Here is an 18,278-nt window from a genome sequence, read left to right as displayed (position 1 = left end):
TTGGACCCCGCTAGTGGCACTGCCCCTAGGACCTTGCAAGGGGGCGCGACCCCCTTGAACCTTGATTCAAACAACACTAAAGCAGACAATGAATTCACTAGAAATGCATCTAACATAAATATAAATATAAGCAAATATAATATAACTTTGACAGAAATATAATTAGGCACATACCAACAACGACGTCAGACGTTTCCCTGGCCTCCTCTGTTGTCAACTGATAAGCACGACCCCTGGCCTTCGGGACCTCAGCTCTCCCCTAACGTCCATATGTGATCTGCAATGTAGTAGGGGTCAGTGCATGCATTGGCATGGTAGTAAGCAATGGACAATTGGCCTTCACACGACCCACCTGATCATAATGGAAACAGACTCTGAAGCTTTGAGAACAATTTTTTGCCTGATGATCCTCTTTCCCACACTTGAAACACCTAGACCCTTCTCTGCAAAAACCATCGTGAACCTTCCCGCACTTGCAGCAAGCGCGGGCCCTCTGGTTTCCAAATCGAGAATCGGTGGGCTTGAACCGCTTCGCTGCAAGCCGTGTCTGAACTGTATTCTGCCTCTTCTCCGTCTTTTGCGCCTCTATCTCAATCTCCCTCCTTCAGGCATGTAACTGCAAATCAGCCAGGGTCCGATACGGGGTGGTCGACACAAACTATCTAATCTCTGTCTTGAGAATGCTTAAATATCATGACATCTGCACCTGCTCTGATGATGCATGCTTAGGGCAAAATAGGTCCCTCTTGGTGATCTCGGTCACTGACTATGTCGTCTACTTGAGTGGTAGGTACTATTGGGTCAATCGTTCTCTCTCCACCAGTGGGACGTACTCTACCCGGAACATCTCAAAAAACTACTCCCAAGCCACCGCGGCCTGCTCTGCATGAGAATAGGTCTAGGTCGTAAACTTTCACCAATCCGTCACCCCCACACGAATGAGATTTAGCGCGAATCTAACATCCAGGTTATCTGGACAAGAACAGGTGTAGAAACATCCCTCCACGTCAGAGATCCACCTCATAGCAATGATCGGGTCCTTGACCCCGTCGAACTCCGGGAGCTTCGTGTTACTAAACTCTCAACACTACATCGATCTCCCCCCTAAGGTCCTGCAGCACCAACAATTGTAGTGGCTGCGGTATAGCGCTCATCAAACAGCTCAATCAGCGTTGCCTTAAGAGACCTGAAAAGCTCTGAAATCGTATCCCTGATCGCTAAGGTCACATGAGCAGAGATCAAATCCTGGATTTCATTATCACTCAATCCCGACCTCTCCTAACCACTAATGCCCACACCTTCCACACATATCCGTATTCGTCTCACGAGTTACCTCAAAATTCTAATTCACACTACTTAGCTATTGCTAAATGTAGTAATGTAGTCTTCATTTTGTATTTTGATATGCTATTTGCTTCATTTGGTACATAAGAGAAAAGGATTGCAACTACATCACCATGGAAACTTTTAGTTTGTCCCATATAGCAAAAGGTAAATAAAAATAATAATAATAATAAATTCTATTTCTTTCATTCTTTCTCACACCAAACATCAATTTATTTAAAAAAAAAAAAATAAAAAAAAAAATAAAAAAAAAAAAACACCAAACCAACCAACCAACGCATGGACCTCTTTACTAGTTCCATTTAATTTTGGTGCAAATGAATGTTATTACTTTATATATGGAATAACAACTATTGAATATTTTTACAAGTATTATTGGTAATTTACACCAAAATGGAGTTGGGTTCAAGTGTTATGGATCGAAACTGAAGTAAAAATGGGATTTGTAGTTGGATTAGTCAATGAACATACTTGTCTTCGCATTCTAAAACTTGTAAACCTTAATCAAAAAAGTAAAAACACACCAACCCAACCTACCACTTGTTTACAGAAATTAAACCTCCACCATAATCAACGTATAGTTTGAAAGGGAGGGAAACTAAACACTTTAACATACAAACAAATATATCCTGCTTTCATTTTCCCTTCCATAAAAACAACTGAAACAGACACTCTAAAACACCTTCATGCCTTTTGTTATATCTACAACAGTTATTAGTAATCACGATTTTGATTTTGACTTCTTCCACCATAGCTGTTGTATCCTCCACCCCCTCTCCGCCCATAACCATAATAACCACCACCACCTCCCCGCCCATAACCACCACCCCGGTACCCCCCACGCCCACCTCTACCTCCTCCTCGGTATCTAGAGTATTCTCCAAATGTCTGTCACCAAACAAAACAAAACACATGAGCATGAGCATGCCAAAAGACAAAAATACCCCTCTTACCAAGTTTACCTCTGTATCGAGTTTCATCTGCTCAGAGAACCTTGTCCTTCCATTATTTGATTGGTTGCAAGATAACGTATCGAAAAAATCATCCTTGCTATAAACACCACTCTGTATTATCGGTCAAATAGTCAAACGTTGCAATTTTCATGGATATGAAGGACTAAGGAGGGGTAAGATAGGAAACTTACCTTGGCTTCCACCTTTGATACATGTACATCAGCTCCATTTTCATTCTCATCTTCATATTCATCATCATCATCATCATCATTAGCACTAACATTTCCATCATTCGTTTTTCCTAAAGTTCCCCAAATTTCATCCTTGTTGAATTTCTCATTCATTGCATTAAAATCAAACTCCTCAGTGAATTTAACAACAGATCGTGACCCCTGGATCATAAATGAACAAATTTTTTAAATGAGGGGTGTAATTAAAAAGTTTTGTATAATGAGAGGCTGGAACAGAAAAATTACCCCATATCCTCTGCCTCTCTCACGCCCTCTGTAATTATAACTCTGTCGATTCTGATAAGAACCTCCATTCACCTAAAACAATATTATTAATTAATAATAATAAAAAACAAAAATTAAACATTTACAAATAAGAAGTTCAAACCATAGCATAAAAATTAACTACCTTTGGGGTGATACGCGCTTGAGATGGTAAAGGCAATATCGGAGGCTGAGCTGGAACCGGAATCGGAATAGATGATTCCAATTCCGATGATGATGATGTAGGCGCCACCTGGACAACTTCTTCCACATCCTTATGAACAGTCTGTGTGACTTGAGATGAAAGTGAAACAACAGCAGTTGTAACTCCAGACTGAAGCAGCTGTCCTGGAGTTACAAGTGATGGTGTAGGTAATGATTCCATGGGTGCTGTGGGACACACAGAATTAGACATGTTTGAGGTGCCACCTGGCAAGGATCCGTTATAACTGGGATACTGCATATGTGGTGGTGGTATTAAAGATTGTTGATGCAGCTGTGGGACCCCATTTGGAGGTGTATAGAATCCGGGCCAATACATTGGCATTGGAAGCCCGGTAGTGTTTGGATTTGGAGGAGGTGGCATTGGGGCCCACGATCCTAAATTTGGGCCAGGTGGATATAAAGGGGGCCCACTTTGCAAAGTTGGTGGATTTTGGATGCTAAGATCAGGCAAAGAGTTGGTAGGAGCAGAAGATGATGGAGGTGGTCGAGGGTAGTGAGACTGTGTAAAGAGTAGCAAGATTTTATTAATTTAAATAATTAAATGAAAATAAATATATATTCGGGTTGTTATATAATTTATAGTAATTTATAAATTACCTGAATAATGGCGGGATCGTTGTTTATTATAGTTTGCGTTGGCTGAACAGGTTGAGATGATTTCACCTGAAGATCCTGTTAAGGAAAATAACTAGCTAAAAGATGTTCCTTCTATAAGGAAAGAACTATATGAAGTTCTTTAAAAAGATAGGAATTATTACAATAAACTGAAATTCAACAGCTTTACCTTGATGTCACTTCCACGAAACAATATGTATTCATAAACTTTGTCACTAGGCATGAGTTGGGGGCCATCTTTTTTTCTCCCTTCAGTTCCATATGATCTTACTGCAAATTGATATATAATAAGTAATTACTTACTACGTTAATGGAATCCAATGATGCAGAGGTTGAGGAAGTTAGAAATTGACATGGTATGCTGTGATAATTTACTACATTGTTGTTATGGAAGCAGAAGAATTATAGTTCCAAGCACTCAATTTGATTGATGTCTCTCGTTAATAAGCATTTGCACACTTGAATGCATTAACAGAAGCAAAACAAGTTTATCCACAAACAGTAGTAATCACGTTCAAATTTATGTTAACATATAGAAAATAAACCTAATCACGAAACTTGGCAAGGAGTTCACTTATACGAATTACGATCTATTTCGTTTCTACAAGTCTAGAACCCTACTCACAAGTCACAACAGAATTTAAGAAGAAAAAAGCACAAAACTGAAGAACCGAAAGACAATTAAAAAAACAAGATCAAATTGAACCGGATACCGTTACACAATCCGATTGAGGATTCTTCAGTGTTGATGTTATACAAAATGCCTTCATATCTGATTTCACTCTTGGAAGTCAAGCTAATCAAGCTTCCGATATACGAATCGGCTGACGAACTTGACGATCTAGAACTTTCTGTCGCCATGATTCTCCGTTTCTACACACTTCAAAGTAGGGAAGTGTAGATAGAGAAAAGAGAGATTCAATTCCTTGACTTGCTTGAAGTGATTCTGTGTTTTGTAAAAGATAATGGTTAGGGTTTTCTTGCAGTTCCTTGTGCTTACATGCTTACCCTTTTGGGCTCTTTTTGGTTTATCGACTTCGAGGCGCAGATTCGCAAATCGAACCTTTTTGCTACAATTGCCTTATCTTAATTTTTTCAACTCGTATTGTTTTTTCTTACAAGTGAATTTTATCATATAAAATATAAATAAACTAAATCTAATGATAACATTAAGGCTAGAGGGAGTGGTAATATATGGTAGCATGTGCTAAAATATTGTCACGTCATATTTTTCTAGACACGTAAGCATAATATGATGATATGGAGTGGTGATGTGGTTAAAAGGTAAACATTTTTTTTTTAAAATCAAATAAATTCTTATTTTAATATTTAAATAAAATAAATTATATAAAAGGTACAAATGTTAAAGCTGGAGTTACAAACATATAAAATGAATTAATAAGATGGGGACCACCTACTTACTTTCTTCTTCCATTTAAACTCGCCAAGCAAATGGCGCAACAATAATGCAGCATGTCCTTAGCGACCCTATGGGGAGTGGTAGCGAATTTTTAACGATGGCTTAGCGAGGGGGAGTGGCGAGCCACTCCCTTCAGCCTAATAACATGGCAGATTCGCAAATCGAACCTTTTTGCTACAATTGGCTTATCTTAATTAAGTGGGATGTCTTTTTTTTAATGTTAAAAAATTTCGTCATCGTTGCCATAAAATACTCATGACATTGGTCATAAAAAAACGTGGATTATTTTGTGGTTTTAATATTATTTTGTGGTTTTAGTGTTATCTGTTGTTTTGTTATGATTGCCTTTTATATTAGTTTCAAAGGAGATCAAAGCCGTGATCTAAAACAAGTTTGATGGTACGGATGACATAAAATAAGACAGGCGGGGCGGAACACAAGCGTTACAACAAGGGGGGCCGGAATCAAAACTTCATAATTAAATATATAAACAAATTTTATTTGGTTCAAATTTATGACATATCAAAAGTGTAAAAAAGAAAAACAATATAAATATGTTACATCATTTATCAAAGTGGAATGCGGCGATCTTTTGCATTTTTAAAGTTTGGTACAACTGTCTCTAAACTAATCTTTTCAGCAAGTTCCCGTTCGAAGTGCAAAACCAATGAGTCATTCAAAAACTCGTCTTCCATTTTATTCCGTAACTTTGTTTTAATGAGGTTCATTGCTGAAAATGACCTCTCCGTTGTAGCAGTAGAAACTGGAAGAGTAAGTACAAGACTAGCTACTCGATAAATAAGATGAAAGTTCATTATTCTTCTAGTCTTTATCAGCCATTGACACAATTCTGACACAGATGTCAATAGTTTATAATCTGCATGTTGAACGACATCAATCTCATAATGTTGAAGTTGTATCTTCAAAACTACTTTCTCTTGTTCATTGAAATCTTCAGGATAAAACTTCTCTACTAACTTAATTACATCACCACTTCGAAAGGGCTCATTAACACTTTTAGGATCTAAAGTTGTTGAAAGTCGAAGCAATTCTGTTGATCTATCACTTAATCGATGATTTATTTCCATTAATTGACAATTAATTGCTTCATAAAATATATCCACTCGGTAATGATGTTCAAGTGTATGATCACTACCCTCGTTACGTGCTCGAGCCCCTCTATTAAAGTATGGAGAAGACATATCGGGGATATCAATGTTGCGCTCCTGACAAAATGACATAACAAGAGAGAGTAAACCATCCCATCTTTCATCTTTCATTTTTTGCAATAACAATTTGGTGGATGCAACTAGCCTCAATGCATTACAACTATCTTGAGATTGTCTTTGTAAAGCTTGACAAAGCAAATCAATGATCTCCATTATTTCTTTCTCGAGATGAAGAACAAAAATGAACTCAAATGTAGTAATAGCCTCATATGCTGAATCTGCGTCGCCTTTGATTGAACCGGTTCCATCCTTAATAATTTTAAGTAAAACCTCACAAGTTGGACTAAACATTTTGATTAAGCTTGAAACTGATTTGAGGTGAGAACTCCATCTAGTATCACCAGCTCGTTGTAATGTACCAATTTGATTAAGACCTCTACCTGTCTCTAACTCGTCAATAGAAATCTTATATGCAATTTCCTCAGCTTGTGCATCTCTAAGTTGGTTGGTACGCTTGGAGGAAGCACCAACAACATTGATAACAAAAGATAATCTAGTAAAAAACTTTTGTAATGCAACAACTCCTTGTGAAGCAGCCACTAATGCTAATTGTAATCGATGGGCAAAACAATGAACATAGTATGCATAAGGACAATCATTTGAAATCAATGCTTGCAAACCCTTGAAATTACCTCGCATATTGCTTGCACCATCATACCCTTGACCACGAATTGACTTAAGATCAAGATTGTTACGTGACAATACATAATAAATTGCATTCTTAAGAGTTTTTGCTGTAGTGTTAGGTACATGAACAAGCCCAAAGAAACGCTCCATAATAAAGCCATCTTTATTTAAAAATCTCAAAACAATTGACATTTGTTCTTTATTAGATTGATCGCGTGCTTCATCAACAAGTAAACAAAATTTCCCACCATTAATCTCCTCACAAATCATCTTCCTCACCTTAGTTGATATAAGGTTTAAAATCTCTTTTTGAATTGATGGTGATGTATATAATGCATGTTTAGGAGCAGTACGAAACAATTCTTCCAACTCTGTGTTAAAATCACCAAGTGCCTTCAATATTTCACGAAAATTTCATTTGTTTATAGAATCTTGTCCTTCATCGTGGCCTCTATATGCAATTCCTTGAAAGGCACACAAACGGACTGTATAAATAGTAGCCTTCAATCTCAATCTATTATTTTTACGCTCTTCTTCTGTAAATGTCTCAAACACATTACGTATATCTTGCGCCTCATTTAACAAATCATCACATGATTTTTGTGCAACACTGTGAAAAGATGTACACTCAGAGCCCATGTGCTGCAAAAAGGCACAACTTTTTCCACCAACTTTCTTCCAGTTCTGAAATCCATCTATAGTAAATGCTCGTTGGCCATAGTGTCCCATTCCAGAAGGTTTGTTGAATAGAAAACACGGAAAACAAAATGCAGCATCTAAGCTCTTCGAATATTCAAGCCAAGGAAATAACTTAAACCAAGAAACTTGAAAACTACGTTTATGGGTTTCAGGTCCAGATTTCGGATATACAGAAAGTGTTTGTTGAAAGGGACCAAGATTAATATATGCTCGCATAATAGTATCTCGTTGACTAACAGGATAATCATAAATTTGCTTACGCAAACCAGGATCTCGTTCTAATGTACTAAGATCAATTTCATTATTTTCAAGATGAGTTTTTTTGAAACGGTTCTCACGAACATTAGGCATGGGGGAATCTTCATCCAAAACAATCTCCGGCAGATTTTCAGAATCTTGAGTAGAACTTGAGTATTTTCTTTTGAAAAATCCATCAATGGTAGATTGTTTTTTCATGTTGATATAAACTACACAATCAAATTTACTAACAATTAACAAATAACAATTTAAAATATATACAAATAGAGTATTTTATTTTCAAAAAATAATATAAAATGCATATAATTTTAATTTGTTTCATATTGTTATATAATTTTAATTTGTTTCATATCATAATAACAAATATAAATACACAAATATATATATATATATATATATATATATATATATATATCATCCGTTCAAGAAAACTTATATACAATTAAATAAAAACCATTTAAAATAAATAATAAAGTAATAATTATTAATCTCTTAAATCAATAAATACTATTGTCTAGTTGTATGTATGTGTAGTCATAATCAACATGAACCATTTTCTACTTTTTCTATTTTATTTATATGTTGTTGACTAACAACAGAGAAAAAGCAATAAATAGACCTACCTATAAAGAAAAGAAGAGTCAAAAAGCTAAATACTTTTAACTGAGAATGTAATGGAGATCTACGAAGAAAAAACTTGGGGAAAGGCGGAAAGCTCCAGCAGGTTAGCACTCAAGCGCACGGCGGTTGGCGGTCAAGTCTCAATCCAGGCTCTGGCGACTAGTAAAGAGGCGAGAGGGCGTACGGTACGAACAATCCGGCGACCTGAAAAAGTACAAGACAGCAACAACCTTAACAGGTGAAGTTTTTCCGGTGAGTTTCGAGACGTAGTTTTTCGACGGCCGGAATAAATTTTGGATTTTGGTTTTCACTTTTCAGTTTTGTTAAAGGGTTAAATTGATGTAAATTTGATTAGAATTTGGGGTTTTTATAGATTTTTATAGATATTGTCATATTGAGTTTCCTTATTTTATAAATTCTACAGAAACAAGGTTGTTTTGATTTTGTTATTGATCTTCCGGAAATTTTGTTACTTGTTATTCCTATCCAGATTGCATAGCTTTAAGATATTATTTATATAGACTAATAGACATGATCTGGAAACCGAGGGGGGGGGGGGGCAAATATGCCATTCTAGTTATTTTTTTCAACTTGGTTATGCATATACGGGTATTAGGAGACCCAAAAGCGGGGAGGCCATGGCCTCCCCCGGCCCCTATGACGGTCCGCCCCTGAAGACAGGTTTGATTTCAAACATGGCCAAATAGGAATGCTGAGTTAAGTGGCAGAGGTGAGATAGTGGAAAAATCTTCAAAAGTAACAGATTAATGTAGAAAGATCGAATTTGGCTAAGCTAAAATTTGATGGTTTTATTGAAGTTCAAGGCAAAATTGCTAGTACAAAGTTGCAAAATTGTCCTATTGTAAAGTGGCAAAATTGTTGTATTGCAAAATTGCTACAAAGTCGTTACAAAATTGATGTTCCAAAGCTATGGTAAGGCAAAGTTTGTTGTAAAGTCAAAGTTGAGATATGACTAAGGTGCTGTTTGTTTTTCTGAAGCCAAAATGTCTGCAGTCTGCGGACCACATCTGCAAGCCTCTGCAGCAGAAGAGGTGGACCAAACGTCTGCAGTCTGCAATAAGAAGACTGTTTGTTTTTTAACGTCTGCAGGCTATTGAAATAAACTGAATTTTAAATAAAATGATTTTACAAACTTAAAATGATTTTTCAACACTAAAATTTTAATAATAATAGTCTTATAACATTGAACAATTTTAAGCACTTTCAACAACAATTTGAACAATTAACAGTCAACAAATAACAATAATTTTAAGCACTTTCAACAACAATTTGAGACAATTTTAAGCACATTCAACAACAATTTTAAGAACAAATCAACAAGAATTACAACATTCACAGCAATATTCTTATTTCCAGCACTTGATTACATCAATTACAGCAACATCTAACATCAAATTTAAGAAAAAAAAACATTTTCAGCAAAAGTAATCAAGAAATTTGACTAGATTATAGACTTTTCAGCAAGAATAAACATCAAATTTAAGAATAAACAAGTAATTTCAGCAAAAGAAATCAAAAAATTACAACATTCACATCAATATTTTTTATTTCCAGCACTTGATTTCATCAATTTCAGCAACAAATAACATTAAGTTTAAGAAAAAAAACCATTTTCAGCAAATAGAATCAAGAAATTTGACTAGATAATAGACTTTTCAGCAAGAGTAAACTTCAAATTTAAGAATAAACAAACAATTTCAGCAAAAGAAATCAAGAAATTACAACATTCACAGCAATATTTCTTATTTCCAGCACTTGATTTCATCAATTTCAGCAACATCCAACAAGAAACTTATGCAAGAAAGGAAAAGGAATCAACAAATTTGAGAAGATTATAGACTTTTCAGCAAGAATAAACACCAATTCCATGTGAAATTTGAAAAAAAAGGAAACAGAGCATACCTTCGATAGCTACCAGGTCCGACAGCCGAGAGGAAGCGCAGCCTGAAGTCCGGCGACGGTCGGCGTTGTGGTCGGTGGAGTGCGGTAGGGAGATCGGTGGTGGTGGAGCGAGGGTTGAGGCGCCGATGTTGAAGATGGGTTCGTTCAAGGAGGAGTCGACTGGAAGTAGCGGCGTTTTTTTTTTAGGTTAAAAGCCCGCAGATGTTAGAAGTGGGTGGTCCATGTCTGTGTGGTGAAGACTTCGCACAGACGTTTTTAGATCTTAGCCCTTCGAAAAAACAAACAATCTGCGGGGATAAAAGTCTGCGCGTTATCTGCGGGGCGCAGACAAAAGTGGTGCTGCAGCTCTTTTAAAAAAAAAAAACAAACGACTCCTAAAACTCCAATAAAGCAAGTTGTTGTAAAGTCTACATTATTATAAAACAAAGTTGTAGAAGTCAAGGTTTTATGGTTAAACACTTAAACCAGGCTAAACTGTTTTATGTTTTTGTTGTATTATAAATTTTGAATGCGGTTATAACTACATGGTAAATGTAAATAACTTTTGAAATCCACAATTTTTGTCATTTTTATTCATTTTATGATTTTCGTGAGTATAAATAGACGAGATACTACATCTTTTAAAAGTAACGAACCGAAAACAATTCAAAGTACGATTTTTTAATTTACTTTATTTCTTGTGTCTAAGATTTAAAGTGTTACGTGACTAGATTATCTTGTGAAATTACGAGTCTGGAGTATGTTATGTTTTTGAACAGACAAGAAACAAATTTTATTAAACTAAAAAGCCGAATGGAACATGATATTTTTAAAGGAGCCAAGGTGTTTCAAGGAATTGAGTTACCAACTACAATTTTAGTTTTAAAGTCAATGCTCATGCATAGTAAAAAAAAAAAAAAAAAAAAAAAAAAAAAAAAAAAAAAACCTCATTCCTACGGGCTAAGTTACACGTCCAAGAGACAAGAATCATCTCGAGAGTTTAATTTAGTTGGCCGGATATCATGGGACATATTGGCTAATTCCCATAGTTCAAATGAGTTAATGGTCTGCCCTTTTCAGGCCCAAAAAACGGCCCAGTTGGGAACAATCTATCCGATATAACTGCATCTATCAATGAGATATAAGTTAGGATATCGATCATTAAGTTTCCCATGGCCAAACCATTTATTATTCCAATTTCAAGATCATAGATGATGGATGTCAGTTTTATAAAAAAAAAAATTAATAAAAATACATAAGAAACTTTAATGAAACCGATTATTAAAAGCTCGGAAAATTTTGGTTATTTTCTAAACTTCTAATTCAACCAAAGAGTAAAAGTGAAATTAAAATAAAGAAAGCCGACGTAACTTTGCAACATTGCAAGGTCACCATTAATAATATATTTTTGTGTATTTTATTTCTTACACTGTTTTTATGCATTTTTTATGATACGTAATCTTGGGACACAACCCCAGATTGCAACTGACCCTAACGTTTCTTTGTAAACAGGTCTAGGATCGATTTGTTTAAGCAAAAAAATCCAAGCTCTCCATCACTCCTTCCAATTATGATTCACTCAAGACTTGGTTGCATCAAAATCATAGATGAAAAGTGGATGTATTTGAATATTATATACCAAATCTATCAAGTCCTATGTAACATACTATAATAAATAAGAATATATTTAAACTTTATTTATATTTTGGTTGCCAAGTTTCCGTAATTATTGGGTTATGACCAAGGTTAAGAAACAATGAATTAAACAAAACATAAGTAATTATTATAAATCATAATACATAATTGTAGACAATTTGATAAAGAAGTGTATTTAACATTGGAGATTACAAATACAATTTCACTAATCGACAGGAAGAACAGGAAAGAAAAGAATATGTGTGAAAATTATTAAATATAAAATGAATTTCGAAATTTTATATAAATAATATTTGGATTTATTGGAGCCCAAAATATCAAGATTTTATATTTTGAGATATACATGTAGGGCTAACAGTTAAGTCAGAGTTACTATCAAGCCCAATTGTCCATAGTCGAACCTTAATCGATTTGATAAAACTCTAAAAAATGTATAAATTATTTCGTTAAAACTACTAAAAAACAATCGAATTTGACAAATGCATTTGTCTAAATAATAACATCTTCGAAAGTCCAACAATCGAACTAAAAGTTATACAAAAATATGTTATTAAGTGTTACAGATTGCTCTTTCTTTGAGAACCATGATATAAAGTATATAAAAAGCGACATTACATAACAAAAACTGATGATACTTAGATTGAATCAGATCTGAAAGCTCTTCTTTAATGAAACAATTGTTGTGACTTGAAAACTAGTAGAGTGGGGGTGGGTGGGTTATTGAAGTAATTATGAAAACGTGGACTTGTTATGTGATCCTTCACTATCCTATCCTATGTCCTCACTTTCACCTAAAATTTTAAGTCTCTATTAACACCATTCCTTATCTACACCATGTTTATTGTGGTCCAAGACTCACATATAAGTGCAACCCCCAGTCTAATTTTTGGACCATTTATTAAAGGGTTACTTAGTTATTTATGGAAAACTTATTATGTTTTTATTAAATTATATGATAAGTGGATTCTTTTACCAAATTTTTAATTAATTTTTTTTATGCTTTATGAATTTATAATTTGGTAAAAAAATTATTCTATTGCATTAGTTTATAGGAAATTGAAATATGGTTGAATAAATTTAAAAAAAATGTATAAATTTGTTGTATAATTAAGTCACTAAACCTTTTTTTTTAAACGATATGCACCCTCTCTCAGTGTTACTTCTAAAATATAATTTCTTTTAATATAAGACTTGAACCCTATACATACTATCAAACATTTGATACTGTTAGACCCGTTTATAGCTACTAAACCTTTAGTTAAAGTATTTTCAAAATTTTGATGATTTATAAAGATAAGCTTTGATTTTTAAAGTTTAAATACTATTAAAAGAATTTAATGACATTAAATATATGGATTGACTTATTGTTTATCAATAATATACATTAAATATTTCACACGACAATAATAAATTCCAAATTGGAAGCCTCGTAGAATGGTAGAAATGGAACAAAAAAGTTATTATCTTTCGGTTCGACTTATTTATTGAATTAGTAATTTATTATTTTCTTCTTATACTCTATACCTTATTTTTGAATATACACGAAAACAACCCACCAATCCCGTAAAAATGTTGGCATGAATTATTGGATTGTTGTTCTAAGACGATCCTTTTAAGTACAATATTTAATATCCTACTTCATTTTAACTACAATTATGCACGGATTATGAAAATTTGGTAATTGTCGTTTGTTTGTTGATATGTACGATATCATGACAAGTACGCGTCTCATTGTAGACTAAAATTTTCATGTTTTAAACGAAGAACAAAGTTTCACGAATTTAATAATCAAAACGATAGCAAAACAGAAATTGAGAAAAACAATGCTATAGGGCGTGGAAAGGAGACTGCTTCCGGTCCACCCACTTACAAATATCTCCATTTCCTCTACATTTTATCTAGAAATACACCATAGATTTCACATTTTCTACACCAAGCGTCGGACTCGGACTAATAAAAATGCCATTGAAAACCATTTCATTCCGATTCTTCAACAGATTCCGTACTAAGCCATATCAAATAGAAATGAATCGTTTCCTCATCCTTGGACAACTACGCCAAGTTTCCGCGAATCTGATCAGGTCAATAACATTGTTAAAGGATTTGTGTTGTATGTCACACCATATGAAGACTTTCTCTCGAACAACATTTGCAAATAGACAGAGCATGTGAAGATTTTCTCTCGTACAATATTTGCAAATGGTCAGAGCATCAGAAGATGATTCACACATTCAATTCCATTAATGCATGCACCACAACTTGTAGAAGAAATTTCTATCCCCATTGACCTTAAAGCCACCGCAGATGGGATTTTGTTTTGCATTGCACGCCATATGAAACAGTTGACTTTTAACGGTATTAGCTTGTTCCATGTGAAACTTGGGAGAACGTTATTAGGGTCTGACTGGTGTTCAATCTTTTTCCTAAGAGCACTTACCGTGTATGATTTGTTACTGTCAAGTGAGCATCTCCATTGATCATCGCCAGGCACTAAGTGCACCGTGGATATATCTCGATGTAAGTTGACAAGGTGGTGAGATAGTGTTTGATCATCCATGCTTGATTTCCAGTGGCCTACAAAACTTCCATCAATAATCATGTCTGCCACGTAGCATTCTTTCCTAGATTCTTGCTCATACATGTCTGAAATTTTTCTTTCATAGTTTCCTGTCCTACCCATTTGTCAAACCAGAACAGTAAGTTGTCTCCAGATTTGATCTTTAGTTTAAAACCTCACCAATGTCTATCACTCGTTTCTTTAACTCTTTCTTGACCGAAGCGATGTTATTCCACTCCACTGATATTCCTATTTGACAAATAATTGTGTGGTTTATTGAGTAGGTTATGTATACCTTTTATCGTTTTACTCAAAAGCGATTCTTTCTCATTTTTTAGACGTCACCACCACTTAACAAGTAAACTAGTATTTAATGCGTGAATATATCCCACACCAAGACCTTCTTTTGTTTTGGGTGCAACAACTTTGCCCCAAGAAACCCAATTAATTCTTCTTTTGTTTTCATCACTCCCCCATAAGAACCTTTGTCTAATTTTTTCTAGTGACTGTACTTGGTGCCATAAAGAGAGAGAATAAGTACATATGGAGGTTACTTAACGCTGAAGCAAGTAACGCCAGTCTTCCTCCAAATGAGAGTGTTTTAGATTTCCATGAGGATAATTTAGATTGGAATTTATCCAATATTGGTTTCCAGTTTTTTGTGAGGTTCATATTTGCTCCAACAGGAACACTAAGCTAATTGAAGGGGAATGAGCCAGCTTCGCACCTACGAATGCTAGCCCAGTTCAGTGTTTCACACACCAAAGCACCAATTCCAAATACTTTGGATTTGTGAAAATTGACCTTGAGACCGAATGATGCGTGGCAACATTTTAGGATTCTAGCCAGGTTTTTGAGGTTGGATCGAGACCATTCGCCAACCAATAGCGCGTCATCCGCATATAACAAGTGTGTTAAAGTGGGACCCTGATTTGGAATTTGCACGCCTTTGAAAATCCCTTTATCCCTAGCTGCCTCGAAAGCTACATTTAGACCTTCCATCGCTATAATGAAGAGAAACGGGGATAGTGGGTCGCCCTGCCGCACACCTTTTGAGATTTCAAATTCGTCAGTTGGAGATCCATTGATGATCACCAAAGCTCGCGATGATCTAAGACAACCACAAATCAATTGACACCATTTGTTACCAAAACCCATCTGTAACAGTATGGAGTCAGGGTACTCCCAATTTATTGAGTCAAAAGCCATATCAAATCAACTTTGAACATTAGGATCTTATTCTTCACTTTTTTTGCCCACGAGTGAAGTTCATTTATCACAAGCGGGCCGTCTAATATGTATCTGCCTTCCACGTATGCAGATTGTACTTCTCCAATAAGGCCGCCAATAACAAATTTGAGTCGAATAGCCAGGATCTTGGAAATAATTTTGTGCATGCGACCTATGAGGCTAATAGGACCGTAATCAGTGAGAGAGGTGGGATCTTTGATCTTTGGGGCGAGAGTTATGAACGACGAGTTGCAGCCGCGTGCCAGTGAACCAAATTTGTCAAAGTGAATAACAAACTTCATCACGTCCTCCTTGAAAGTATGCCAGTAGGTTTAATGTTGAACGACTTGGATTCACAAAAAATTAATCGTCTTTAGAGTCAAAGTGGCAAGCTTGAATACCTGACACATAATATAAGGTGTGTAACTAGAAAATCACAAAGGCATAACCATTTATTTCAATTCACCACTTGAACTTTATGGTTTAAGTCTAAGTACCACTCTAAGTACCTAGTTCACTTAAAATAAAGATCTAATATCAAATTGAAACATGTTACATATGAGCTATTTGAAATAAACTTTTAAGAAAAAGTTTAATGTTATTTCATAAATGAAAATCATTTTAGGAAACCAAGTTATGGATAAAGGTCCCAATGATCAAGTCCTTAATACTTAAAAATGTTTACATAGTAAAAAAAAATGATGGTGTATCAAAATAATCAAAGCCAAAAGTAAGTAAACAATTTGCATACAATTAGCTATGAGTCTTAAAACTAAAAAAAAGGAAGTTATATGGAGAAAGACAGACAGTCGGTCCATCCCCGACTCCTTAAGTGCAGATGAGGCGCGAAGCGGCAAAGCAAATGTCAAACCAGTTCTTGAAAAACAGCCAACTCATGCAAAGAGTCCTTTCCTCATGCCCATTCTATGAAAACGCAAGCTGTGCGAAAAACCGCTTCTTTTTTCCGGTTCTGAAACAACTTGGGCGAAATAGGGTTCTGGAGATTTAAGTTCAAATGTTAGGGCATTTGACAAGAATAACCCTTATATTCTTCAAGTTTTCAATTAGTTCCACAATTAATTTCCAACATTCATATAAGTTTGTAAACTTATAACTTAAACCTAATAATTTTTTATCTTCATAATTAAGGTCAAATATATAATTGAACAAGCTATATTAAATTCAATTATATGTTTCCATTTTTTTGGCATGGTTGATTCTTGAATATACAAACTTTTCCATTTAATCTTAATTGATATTTCTAGTATCATATCATCTAATTAAACCCTAGATATTAAAACATTTTTAGTATCATATCATCTAATTAAACCCTAGATATTAAAGTCCTTACAAATTAAGTTCAAACTATAATTAAATTGTCTTACTCAAATATTGTTGTTTAATTCCAAATCTTAAATGTTTTAACTTCAAATTTCACCTAAACAACTAAAATTAAATTTTATTTTCTTACTACAGCAGTCTGCAGATGTTAAAAAACAAACATGTTTCTTATTATAGGCTACAGCCGTTTGGTCTACCTCTTCTGCTGCAAAGGGTTGCAGAGGTGGTCCGCAGACTTCATGAATTTTCGTTTCGAAAAAACAAACAGCACCTTAGTAAACAACAATACTCTAGTTATTTATTATTCTAATTCATACTTGTATATAACATCATACTTTTGATCTTTGCAATTTTAGAAACTATTTTCCATAAAATTATAATACATAGAAATTAGCACATTTCATCATTTATTTTTAATGTTTTCATATAACATAATGATATCTTTTTATCTCATTCATAACCTTTATCACTCTCGTAAGTAACCAACAAATCTTCATTTTATAAATATATTCTCTATTCTCATATTTAACTACTGTAATATTTTTCTTCTAGCATCTTTATTCATTAATAACATGCTTCTATAATAATAATAATAATAATAATAATAATTATTATTATTATTAAATCTTTAACATGTAACGCATTGTATATATATGAAGGATGAAATGCAAGTAAGGGTTCCAACCCAATTGGCTAAGTGCTTGAGTGGGGAGAGGGAGGTCAGGTGTTAGAGCCCCCACTCACGCTTATTTCTCCCATAAAAATGATTTTTTTTTAAGTAAAAAAGGGCGTTGACACGTCAGACCATATCAATCATAATTCCATCTTGGCGTTCCATCTCAACATGTTACTTGTTGAAAATGTGAAAATGGTTAAACTGAAAATGTTAGTCGGTTTTCAGGACATTTTTATAAAAAAATTAATTTAGGACTAAAACGTAAACTAGACCAAAAATTTTAATACGTTACTTAAGATTTCCTTATCTTTTACGTAACATCTTACTTTACACATTTCTAGTTCAACTATTTCATGTAAATTACTTAGGGCGTGTTCGGCACGCAGCGTTTGAGAGCTTCTAGCTTCTAGCTTTTAAGAAAACGCTAGTAA

The 18,278-nt window shown here is 34.5% G+C and overlaps 2 protein-coding genes across 2 annotated transcripts; both read right to left on the bottom strand.

Annotated features, from left to right (window-relative positions):
• Positions 1–1,770: 1,770 nt before the first annotated feature.
• On the bottom strand, positions 1,771–4,695 carry LOC145132692 (protein decapping 5-like). The gene is made up of 8 exons (XM_079067583.1): positions 4,345–4,695; positions 3,801–3,901; positions 3,614–3,688; positions 2,937–3,515; positions 2,774–2,845; positions 2,489–2,689; positions 2,307–2,408; positions 1,771–2,232 (listed from the first exon to the last, which is right to left on the bottom strand). Exons 1-8 carry the CDS (start codon positions 4,490–4,492, stop codon positions 2,059–2,061), a joined length of 1,452 nt encoding a protein of 483 aa, XP_078923709.1. The 5' UTR covers positions 4,493–4,695; the 3' UTR covers positions 1,771–2,058.
• A 925-nt stretch (positions 4,696–5,620) lies between these two features.
• Positions 5,621–14,723, bottom strand: LOC145130418 (uncharacterized). The gene is made up of 3 exons (XM_079065225.1): positions 14,273–14,723; positions 7,394–8,073; positions 5,621–7,300 (listed from the first exon to the last, which is right to left on the bottom strand). Exons 1-3 carry the CDS (start codon positions 14,721–14,723, stop codon positions 5,621–5,623), a joined length of 2,811 nt encoding a protein of 936 aa, XP_078921351.1.
• Between the last annotated feature and the right edge of the window lie 3,555 nt (positions 14,724–18,278).

The sequence above is a fragment of the Lactuca virosa genome, chromosome 8, assembly GCF_052849685.1.
Source record: "Lactuca virosa cultivar CGN04683 chromosome 8, Lactuca_virosa_CGN04683_v6, whole genome shotgun sequence".
NCBI lineage: Eukaryota > Viridiplantae > Streptophyta > Magnoliopsida > Asterales > Asteraceae > Lactuca > Lactuca virosa.
Note: the sequence above shows the minus strand (reverse complement) of the source record. Positions and strands in the feature narration are given on the sequence as shown.

Bases quoted from the DNA above. Each gene is read 5' to 3' on its own strand.
- LOC145130418 (XM_079065225.1), bottom strand. From the start codon at position 14,723: ATGGGTAGGACAGGAAACTATGAAAGAAAAATTTCAGACATGTATGAG. The intron at 8,074-14,272 runs GTGTGAATCATC...TTGATTGTGTAG, and splicing joins ATGCATTAATGGAATTGAAT to TTTATATCAACATGAAAAAA. The intron at 7,301-7,393 runs GTCCGTTTGTGT...GAAATATTGAAG, and splicing joins TGAAGGCTACTATTTATACA to GCACTTGGTGATTTTAACAC.
- LOC145132692 (XM_079067583.1), bottom strand. From the start codon at position 4,492: ATGGCGACAGAAAGTTCTAGATCGTCAAGTTCGTCAGCCGATTCGTAT. The intron at 3,902-4,344 runs GTATCCGGTTCA...ATCAATTTGCAG, and splicing joins CTCAATCGGATTGTGTAACG to TAAGATCATATGGAACTGAA. The intron at 2,233-2,306 runs GTAAACTTGGTA...GTTTGGTGACAG, and splicing joins AGATGAAACTCGATACAGAG to ACATTTGGAGAATACTCTAG.